Source organism: Lepidothrix coronata, unplaced genomic scaffold (genome assembly GCF_001604755.1).
Source record: "Lepidothrix coronata isolate B3197 unplaced genomic scaffold, Lepidothrix_coronata-1.0 Scaffold369, whole genome shotgun sequence".
Taxonomy (NCBI): domain Eukaryota; kingdom Metazoa; phylum Chordata; class Aves; order Passeriformes; family Pipridae; genus Lepidothrix; species Lepidothrix coronata.
This window is the reverse complement of record NW_016690549.1, coordinates 109,006-118,869: the sequence shown is the minus strand read 5'-3', so window position 1 is coordinate 118,869 and position 9,864 is coordinate 109,006. Positions and strand designations below refer to the sequence as shown.

At 57.3% G+C, this 9,864-nt stretch overlaps 3 protein-coding genes and 1 long non-coding RNA gene across 5 annotated transcripts in view; 3 read left to right on the top strand and 1 right to left on the bottom strand.

Annotated features, from left to right (window-relative positions):
- The window catches only part of VWCE (von Willebrand factor C and EGF domains), a 6,308-nt gene extending 5,572 nt beyond the window's left edge, over window positions 1-736 (top strand). For both annotated transcript variants that reach the window (XM_017838948.1, XM_017838949.1), the window contains exons 18-19: window positions 111-193; window positions 492-736. In XM_017838948.1, the coding sequence (XP_017694437.1) occupies window positions 111-193; window positions 492-662 (254 nt within the window). In that variant the 3' untranslated portion in view covers window positions 663-736. The remainder of the gene's footprint in view (window positions 1-110; window positions 194-491) is intronic.
- Window positions 737-1,279: 543 nt separating this feature from the next.
- LOC108509507 (pepsin A-like) lies at window positions 1,280-8,223 on the bottom strand. The gene is made up of 10 exons (XM_017838967.1): window positions 8,055-8,223; window positions 4,257-4,375; window positions 4,034-4,178; window positions 3,368-3,485; window positions 2,972-3,090; window positions 2,693-2,892; window positions 2,465-2,581; window positions 2,247-2,385; window positions 2,079-2,171; window positions 1,280-1,990 (listed from the first exon to the last, which is right to left on the bottom strand). The coding sequence occupies exons 2-10, from the start codon at window positions 4,310-4,312 to the stop codon at window positions 1,841-1,843; spliced, it is 1,137 nt and encodes a 378-aa protein (XP_017694456.1). The 5' UTR covers window positions 4,313-4,375; window positions 8,055-8,223; the 3' UTR covers window positions 1,280-1,840.
- LOC108509509 lies at window positions 4,116-7,129 on the top strand. The gene is made up of 3 exons (XR_001878631.1): window positions 4,116-4,445; window positions 5,162-5,331; window positions 5,847-7,129. It is a non-coding gene; the product is annotated as an uncharacterized LOC108509509 (long non-coding RNA).
- Window positions 8,224-8,238: 15 nt separating the features above from the next.
- VPS37C (VPS37C, ESCRT-I subunit) overlaps window positions 8,239-9,864 on the top strand; it is a 3,525-nt gene continuing 1,899 nt past the window's right edge. The window contains exons 1-4 of the mRNA XM_017838968.1: window positions 8,239-8,295; window positions 8,617-8,737; window positions 9,331-9,435; window positions 9,505-9,768. Coding sequence (XP_017694457.1) covers window positions 9,343-9,435; window positions 9,505-9,768 — 357 coding nt within the window. The 5' untranslated portion in view covers window positions 8,239-8,295; window positions 8,617-8,737; window positions 9,331-9,342. The remainder of the gene's footprint in view (window positions 8,296-8,616; window positions 8,738-9,330; window positions 9,436-9,504; window positions 9,769-9,864) is intronic.

Genomic DNA, 9,864 nt, shown 5'->3' with positions numbered 1-9,864 from the left:
GGGGGGGGGGGGGGGGGGGGGGGGGGGGGGACGGAGGGCCCCCGACCCCCCCCCCCCGAGCCCCTCGGAGCCTCCCCGAGCCCCCTGAGCGAGCCCTCCCACCCCCCCAGACTGCAACTACCGCGGCAGGAAGGTGGAGAACGGGCAGAGCTTCACCCCCGAGGGGCAGCCCTGCACCCGCTGCGCCTGCCAGGTGAGTGGGGAGGGGACACAGCGGGGACCACGGGGGGTCCGGGGGGTGACCCTGACCGGGGGGTGACCCCGAGGGGTTCGGGGGGTCCTCATGCCCATGGGATGCCTTTGGATTCACGGGGTGCCCTGGTGTGTAGGGTCCCCGTGCCTGCGGGGGTGCCCGTGTCCGTGGGGTCCCTGTGCCCATGGGATACCCCTGTCCGTGGGGTCCCTGTGCCCACGGGGTGCCCGTGCCGGTGCCATTGTGCCCCGGGGGGGTTGGCAGGCCCGGCTGACCCACCGTGCCCCCCCTGTGCCAGCTCGGGGAGGTGACCTGCGAGGAGCGGCCGTGCCCCCACTCCTGCTCCGAGCCCCCCGCGATTCCTGCTCCCTGCTGCCCACCCTGCCCAGGTAATGGGATTCCCAGACCTCCTGGCACTCCAGGGACCCCCACCCCAGGCTGGGGGTCCCAGGGGAGGGGCGGGAACTGACCAAAGTCATCCCTGTGCCAGCCACAGACGTCCGGCTCCCGCTGCAGGGCAGTGACCTGACCCCATCCCTGGCCCCGTCCTTATCCCTGACCCCATCCCTGGCCCCATCCCTGGCCCAGTCCTTGTCCCCATTCTCCTCCCTGGCCCCATCCTCATCCCTATTCTCATCCTCATCCCCATCCCAATCCCTGTCCCCATCCTCATCCCCCTCCTCCTCCCACTCCCCATCCTCATTCCCGTCCTCCCTGTCCCCATCCTCCTCTCAGTCCCCAATCCCTAAGGATTCACCCCCTGGCACCTCCCACCCCAATCCCCCCAAATCCCGCCCCCGCCTGGCCCAGCTCCTGCTTCCCAACACATCTGCCGCCCCCAGCCCCTTTCCCGGGATTTGGGATGCCGGGGATCCCCTTCCCACCACCCCGAGCCCCTCTGGACACCCCTCGGTGCCCCCCGACCCCCCCTCCGAGGCCGCAGCCCCCCCGGATCCCACGGGCTGCTCCGGCCCAGAGGCTCAGGGATCCCTCGGGAATGCGGATCCCCCTGCGGTGCCGCCGGACAGCGGGAAGAGCCCCAGGTGCCGAGTGCCGGGAGGAGGAGGAGGATGAGGAAGAGGAGGGGGGTCTGCAGGATCAGGCCCCTGGGGAAGGGGGGGCGACTGTCCCCCCTCGCCAATAAACTCATCCTGGTATTTATTCCCTGTCACTCCTGCTTGGGGAACACGCGGAGCCCGGGGCTTGTCCTCAGCGGGAATTTTGGGATGAGCGGCCTCTGCGGGATGAGGAGGGAAGTGCTGGGGTTGGAGTTTGGGGACAGGGAGGACATATCCTGCCAGGATCCCCAGGGATGAGGATCCCCAAGGCTGGGAAGACCCCGGGGACGAGGGTGCTCAGGGAGAAGGGTCCTGAGGGCCGGGAGGTCCCCAGGGATGAGGATCCACACGGATGAGAGTCTCCATGGACAAAGGTCCGCAGGGATGCAGGTGAGGGTGACACCCACCGGTGTCCAGGGACACGCCCCATTCCCAGGAATGCCCCGCCCTTCCCAGAGACACGCGGCACAGGGAGGCTTCTCCACACCTTTATTGTCCTCGGGAGCGGCAGGAGGGGCCGGGAACGGCGGGAAAAGGGACACCCCTGCCAGCCCCCAAGCCGGGAACCGCCGGGATCCCCCATCCCGGCTCAGGGCAGCCGGGACAGCCCCACCTTGTTGTTGGCCCTGTCGAAGACGACGTAGTATTCCCGGATAAACACGTCCCCAAGGATCCAGAGCTCGCCCTCCTCCGTGGGGGCATCCATGCCTTGGAATCCCAGGCTGCAGACCCCGTCGCTCTGCTCCGAGCACATGGAACAGGGAGGTCACCGGCTGTGGGATCCCCGCCCCGCGTCATTCCAGCCCCGTTCCCAGCGGGATGCTCACCTGTATCACGTAGGCTCTGGCCGGCACCGGGAATGCTTGGCCGTGGATATGGAACACGAGGTCGGGCAGTTTTCTGGCAGCCTGGCAGCTGATCTGGGGGGGCACAGGGTGGGTCAGTGGCTATTCCGGCCGGGAAAAAACATCCTGGGAAGTGTCCCGGGGGCTCACCTCGCCGTTGGAGCGGGCGCCCAGGGCGCTCATGACGATGCGGAAGGCTCGGACGGGCATGGCCAGCAGGGATGTTCCCGTATCCACGATGGCCTGGCATCCCGAGGAACAGGCCGCCGCCGCCCCCTTGATGGAGACGCTGGAAACAGGGATGCAGGGTGAGCTTCCCGAGGTTGGGATTCCCCAAAAACACCGGCTGCGGAGCTTCCCGGGAATACCTGTCCATGGTGATCTGCCAGTAGGTCTCGGCGGAGAGCGGGATCCAGGAGATTCCTTTGGCGGTGTAAAAGGGATCGATGGCGCCGAACAGGACAAAGCTTCCGGCTTGGCCGTCCCTGAAAAGCGGGATCCGTCCAGGGATTGCCCACCCTGCCATTCCCACTGGGAAACCAGCACCGGCGGGAGGGAAACGGGAGAACTCCTCGGCGGCTCCGGCCGGGATTTACCTGCTCAGGTAGACGGAGAAGAGATCCCGATCCACGAGCCTTTCCATCATCATGTTGTCGAAGACCGGGGTGGCTCCAGAGGAGGCGATGCTCGGGAATGCCAATCCCAGGATTCCATCGAAGGGGGTGTAGTAGAAGAAATCCCCCGGCTCCGTCTCCGCCAGCCCGAAAATCTGGTTCCGGACGTTGATCCCGGCGACCTGGGAAAGGGAGAGAGGTGTGGCTCGGGCCTCCCGGGATCCCGGATCCCACAGGATGGGAAGGATGGAGCGGCCCTACGTTGACGGTGTCGTATCCCAGGACTCCGGACATGCTTCCCGTGCCGTAGGCGATGAACAGGGTGTCGTTGGTGCTCAGGAAGGTGGAGGAATCCGCAGGATTGAAGCGGTTGTGGTTCCCTGAAAGGGTGGGGAGGGAGGGAATCACGGGAATGAGGCCATTGGGAATGAGGGTGGCACCTCAGTGTCCCTGGGAGAGGCTGATTCCCAGGGCAGAGCCATCCCTGTCTCCCAAGGCCTGGGGGGTTCCCCATTGTCCAAGAAGCCACAGGGCTGCCGGACACGCTCCGGACACCCAGAGACATTCCGGACACCTGGACACGCTCCGGACACCCAGAGACATTCCAGACACCTGGACACGCTCCGGACACATTCCAGACACATTCCAGACACCTACTGCAGGCCGGGCTGGAGCAGAAGACGGAGGGAACCCAAAGGTTGGAAGAGCCGGTGTCAAAGACGACGGTGAATTCCTGGGCTGGAGTCCCGATGGAGATGGTGCCGAAGTACTCGTCCTGCCGGAGCGAGGTGGGAAAGGAGGAGTGGGATTGGGAAGGGGAGAGTGGGGTGGGGGCAGTGGGATGGGGAAGGGGATAGTGAGAAGGAAATAGTGGGACAGGGAAGGGGATAGTGAGAAGGAAATAGTGGGATGGGAATGGGGATAGTGGGAAGAGGGTAATGGGGTGGGAATGGGGATAGTGGGATAGGGAAGGGGAGAGCGGAATGGGGACAGTGGGATGGGGAAGTGGTTAGTGGGGAGGGGACAGTGGGATAGGGAAAGGGATAGTGGGACTGAGAAGGGGATAGTGGGAATGGGACAGTGGGACTGGGAAGGGGACAGTGGGATTGAAAAGAGGAGAGTGGGAATGGGATAGTGGGATGGGGAAGGGGATAATGGAGAGGGGATAGTGGGGTAGGGAAGGGAATAGTGGGAAGGGGTAATTGGGATGTGGAAGGGGTGGTGGGACAGGAAAAAGGATAGTGGGATTGGAAAGGGGATAGTGGGATTGGAAAGGGGATAGTGGCCCCCGTGCCCCCCCAGATCCCGATCCCATTCCCTCACATCCATGTAGTTCTGCAGGGGCTCCACAGCGATCCCAGGGAGGTACTTGGCAGCCAGGTTATAGGGATTCTTCTCCAGGAAACTCTCCAGCAATCCCTGCTCCCGCAGCCTCTCCCGCAGCGACTTCATCTTCCTCAGGGGCACCCTGCGGACACCGGGATCCGTCACCGGGATCATCCCACATCCCGCATCCTTTGGGACGGGGGCCCTTCCCGGCGCTCACCTGGTCCCCAGGCCCTGGGCCAGGACCACCAGGGAGAGGAGCAGGAGCAGCTTCATGGCGGGAGCTCCGGGAATGTGAGCCTCCGCTCCCGCTCCCGCTCCTTATATCCCGGCTCCCGTGTTTGGCCGGCGGCTCCGATAAGGAAAGCAAACGGTTCCTGGGAATCTTATCACAACGTCCTTAAGGAAGGTGGCCGGGGAAGGGGGGGAATGTCAAGCCCTTATTCCCAGGGGTGAGGTCGGGATGCTGGGATGGGAGGGAAGCGCTCCCGGTGTCCCGAGGGAAGGCGCTGGGAGCCGGTGGGAATGTGGGGTTGGGTTTGTCCCCTGGATCGCCCCCAGCTCCCGGCTGGAGGGTTTGATCCCTGGATTGCAGCTCACCAGGGATGAGGCAGCCAAGGCTTTCCTGGGAGATCCATTCCAGGGCCTCATTACCCTCACAGGGAAGGATTCATTCCCAATATCCCACCTAAACCTGCCCTCTGGCACTGGGAAGCCATTCCCTGTGTCCTATCATTCCAGGCCCTTTTCCAAAGTCCCTCTCCAGCTTTCCTGGTGTTGCTTTAGGGGCTCCAAGGTCTCTCCAGAGCCTTTTCCTCCAGCCAATCCATTCGGGATTTTCAGGCTGCCAGCTCCAGATTTTCCATTCTGGGAATCAGCCAAGCCCTTCTCCTTCCAAAACCCCTCCAACACATCCCATCCACCTTTTTTCCTCTGGGATAATCCGCGCCTTCATCCCTTTTCTCCCAACATCCCCTGGGATCTTTATCCATTTCACCCCCCCCTATGGAATTCAGCCCCGATCCTCGGATTCTTTTGTTCTTCCGAGCCGGGAACGGGGCTGATTCCAAGGGAAGAATTCCAGCTCTGGCCTTAGGGAGCCTTTGATCCTTTGATCTCCTCCAGGACAAGGTGACCGTTCCAGGATCCACGTGGTGCCGTGAGGGAAGCCAAGATTCCTGGCCCAGCTCCAGTGACCTTCAGCATTCCAGTGGCATCCGGAGCCGGACCTTCCCCTGGCTGCTCCCACTTTGACCCCACAGCTGGTCCCAGTTCTGCAGCAGCACCGGGAAAGGGTGAGAGGGATGAAATCCCAGTGGAACCAAGACATGGAAGCATTGGAGCAAAGCCAGAGGAGGGCACGGAGGTGATCCAAGGGATGGGAAAGGCTGGGAGAGCTGGAATTGTCCAGCCTGGAGAAGAGAAGCTCGGGGGAAATCTTGGAGCCTCTTCCAGTGCCTCAAGGGGCTCCAGGAGAGCGGGAGAGGGATTTTGGGAATGGGAATGGAGCGACAGGACAAGGGGGAATGGCTCCAAACTGGAAAAGGGGCGATTTAAACAGGATATTGGGAGTAAATCCTTCCCTGTGAGGGTGGTGAAGCACTGGAATGGATTTCCCAGGAAAGCTGTGGCTGCCCCATCCCTGGAATTGCCGAATGCCAGGCTGGAAAAGGGCTTGGAGCAACCTGGACTAGTGGAAGGTGTCCCTGTAAATTTGGAGCTTCCAAGTTGTCTCTGGTTTTGGGCCAAAACAGGAGGGAAAACAAAAATATTCCCTTATCCCAGAGCTGTTTATCCATTTAATTCCCAGAGCTGCCATCCCGGGGGATCAGGACTCCAGATTTTCCAATGGAAGGTTTTTGCCAGGAATGGGAAGTTTCAGGACAAGTTGGTTGTAAATCCCATCCCCGGGAGGCAAAATCCCTCCGGATTTTTGGATGAATCCTTATCCCCAGCGGGAAGAAGTTGTGGGATTCAGGGACGGGGAGAAAATGGGAATTAACGTTCACCACTAATTAAATCAGGAATAAAAAGGTGGGAGGATGGAAAAATAACCCCTTTGAGGGTGTGAAATGGCTTTTCCTCAGGGAGAAATCGGGATTTTTCCAACCCCGGTGGGGAAATTCAGGGATCCTGGAATAATCCATCCCGGAGCTGGGATTTTAGGTCGGGAGCAGGTGACCGAGGCCTCCCTGTCCCAGCTTTCCTTGGCACCAGAGGGCACCAAAGGATGGGAAGATCCCAAAAAAACCCCGGATCTGGATCCATTCCTGATTCAGGCAGGGATTCCTGGTCAAATCCTCCCTCCAAAAAATTTAGGTTTGTTCCCAGATAATCCTGGTTTTAACGTGGAAACGCCACTTGGGATGGATTTAACTCCCACGGGAATCACCCTCTGAATCAACATTTCGGGATTTTCCGGCTTTTGGGACATCAAAAGCCCGGGAACTTCCTTAATTTTACCCCCCCAAAAATCCCCTAACGGGGTCAGGGTTTATCTTGGAATGGATTCAGGAAGGAAACTTGTTTTCCAGGCCCTGTTCCCAGTTCTTCTTGTCCCTTTATCACCCCGGAGCTTTATCGGAGCTGTCAGATGAAAGGAGGGAATTCTGAGGCTCCTGAGGAGGCAAATCTCTGGGATTTGCTTAAAAATATTGAATTAAGTTATCAAGGATCTTGGCATTCCCTGTGGGAATGGAATTCTGCCGGACAGGGACCTCAGATAACCTTTTCCTACCTGGTTTTGGGTGGGATTAACACAAAATCCGAGGGGGGAAAAACCCAGGTGTAACCATCTTTTATGGAAATTAGGGAGATTAATAAGAAAATAATGGGAATATCCTTTAAAAAGGAAAAATTATCCCAATTTTTTTTGCCAGGTAACATATTTAAACGGATATTTTCCCATTTATTCCTTGCGAATCTGAATACAATTTAATTTATCCTTAATCCTTAAATTTTAATGTAAAAGAATCCCAGGCGGAACTATTTTAATGGGAATTAAGGATATTAATAAACAGGTAATGGGAATATCCTTCCAAAAACATGGAAATTAAGGATATTAATAAAGTTTTAATGGGAATATCCTCCCCAAAACACCCCTTTATCCCATTTTCTTATTGCTGGATAACAATCAAATGGATATTTTCCCATTTATTCCGCAAAAATCTTATTTTTTCCTCTCCCCAATCCATAATTTTTATATCAAATGTTAACTAAACATTTTCCAGCTTTTCCATGTGTTTGGAAAACTGCTCCAAACAAGCCTGGAAAGCATTTCTTTCCCTTTGGAAAGTCGAGTCCCTTTGTTTTCCCATAACATTGGGAGTTTGACCTGTTTATCAGCCGCACTGGGAACAAGTTGTCCTTGATTCAACTGGAATTTTTTGGGATCATGTGACTCTCGTTTATTCCACAACAAAGGCTCAGGTGACTTATGGGATCAGAGGTGCCTTTCCTGGATCCCAGAGGCACTTTGGGAGCAACCTTCTGCTGTCTTCTGAAGGAGCTGCTCTCCTCATTCCTTATCCCTGTGTGGGATTTGGGAATGTGGAGTTAATTCGGGAAAAGTGGGGCTTGGAGTCATGTTTTGGGTGATGGGATTGGAGCTTCCATGTACCTTCTAGGAAACATATCCCTGTTTCATGTCGGGAGGGGCTAATCCAGGTATTCCAAAGGGATTTGCTTTGATATCTTAGTTCCAGCCGGGAAAACCCGCCACTATAGGAATTTTTTGGGATGTTATCTGGGTTTTTGGGATGTTGCTGAGCTCTGTGTGTTTTTCCTAAACCACTTCCAATCGGGCCTTGGGCACTTCCAGGGCTGGGGCAGGCACAGCTTCCCTGGGAAATCCATCGCAGGGTTTTACCACCCTCACAGGACAGGATTTATTCCCCAAATCCCACTAAACCCCTCGCCGTGTCCATCCAACCCCATTCCCTATTATGCTATGGCCCTTCTCCAAACCCCTTTCTCCACCTCTCTCAGCGCTCCTCCGCCCCAAAACCACGAAGGATATAAATCCTAGAGCGGCTACGACCCGGCAGGAGCCCTCTGGGCATCCAAACATTGATTAATTAGGAAAAAAAATCCATTAAATTGCTCCCAAATCCCGCCCCCCCCAACATGGCGGCGCCGGGAGGAACCACCCGCGGCCTCCTGGGGGGGAGAGGGCGCGTCCCCCCTCCTTGTCGGCAATGGCCCCGCCAACTTCCGGTCCGCGCCGGAACCCGGAAGTAGCGACGGGCGGAGGGTCTACGGTGGGTCTGGGGCTGGGCCGGGAATGGAAATATCGGGAATACCGGGAATAACGGCGGCATAACGGCGCTAACGCGGCCTCTCCCGCTCGCTGCTACCGTGCAGTCACCCAGCGCTTCGCCTCCAACCCGCCGAGCGCCGTTGGGCGCTTCCCAGAGCCAGTTCTTGAGTTTTCCCGCTCCCGGCATTCCCGTTTTTCCCGTTTAAATTCCATAAAATTTCGTTAAGAGACAAAAAAACTCCTGAATCGGGTGATTCCCGTGCGGGGGGAAAGCCCCGCGCCTGCAGCGCGGGACGCAATTCCCTGTTTTCCCCTCGGACAGGTTTATCGGGATCATGGATTGAGACATTCCTGAGGCTCTTGCATCATTGCCGGCGTGAAATCCTTGGGATGCTCCACTTGGATAAGAGGTAGAAGAGCCGGGAGCCATCAGGACGGCACAGGTTTGTGGGGTGTCCCTGTGTTTTTTATGACATTCCCGCATTATCCCCTCCCAACTCTTGGAATTTGCACCACAGATGCGGGATAATTCCTACATGTTATCAGAAAACCTGGAATATTTGGGATAAATCGCAGATATAATACTGGAAATCCAGGATTTTGTGTTATTTCACTGCTTTCCACTTCAGAGGGTGGAACTGGATGATCCATAAGATCTTTTCCATCTCTTTGGAAACAGTGGGATAGGAGCAGGTCCAGGTTTCCTTGGAAGAATGGGAATCTGGGGTGGGATGGAGCCTGGAATGAGTCAAAATCTGGAAAATGGGGGAGAGATTCAGCTGGAATTTGCTGGTCGGGGCTGGGAGTGGGTTTTTCCTCGACAAAACCCTCTGGGATGCACAAAATTCTTTCCAAACAGGCTGGGAAAAGTTGGGGGAAAGTCATTCCTGAAGGAGGAATTAGTGGGAATGTTGCTTTGCCCTCGCTGATTTCTTATAGAAGCTGCTCCAGGAGGTTTAACAAAGCTGGAGTTCAGTCCCTAGGAGGCCAAACAGCTGGACTGGGGGATTTACCCGCCTCCTTTTCCGTGTCCCAGGAATCCGGGAGGATGGACACGCTCAGGAACTGTACGGTGGAGGAGCTCCGGGAGCTGCAGGAGGATTCCCAGGAAATCGAGCGCTTGGCTCTGGAATCACAGGAGGTTGGAGGGGGGGGGGTCACCCCGGGGCTCCCTCGTCCCGTTCCCGGCGTCACTTCCCGAATTCCGCAGGTGCAGGAGCTGCAGCTGGAGCGGGAAATGGCCTTGGCTTCCAACCGGAGCTTGGCCGAGCAGAACCTGAAATTCCAGGCGCCGCTGGAATCGGGACGAAGCGACCTCTCCAAGAAATACCTGGAGCTGCAGGAACTGGCCGGGAGGTGCCGGGAGCAGAAGGAAAAGCTGGGTGAGCCCTGGGATCGTCCTGGCTCGGGAACGAAGGATTCTGCTTCCCAGAAAGCCGAGATCCCACTTTTTTCCCAGGAGAGATCCTTTCGGGTTTTCCTCCTTCCCCGAGCGATTCCCTAGGCTGATCCTGTGGGATCTCTGCTGGTTTTTCCCGATGGTCGTGATTTTTCCGTGTTTTTTTTTTTT

Coding starts and splice junctions, on each gene's coding strand:
- LOC108509507 (XM_017838967.1), bottom strand. CDS start 4,312: ATGAAGCTGCTCCTGCTCCTCTCCCTGGTGGTCCTGGCCCAGGGCCTG. Junction 3,486..4,033: donor CCCTGCAGAACTACATGGAT/GTGAGGGAATGG, acceptor TCGCTCCGGCAG/GACGAGTACTTCGGCACCAT. Junction 1,991..2,078: donor CCAGAGCCTACGTGATACAG/GTGAGCATCCCG, acceptor TGCTCGGAGCAG/AGCGACGGGGTCTGCAGCCT.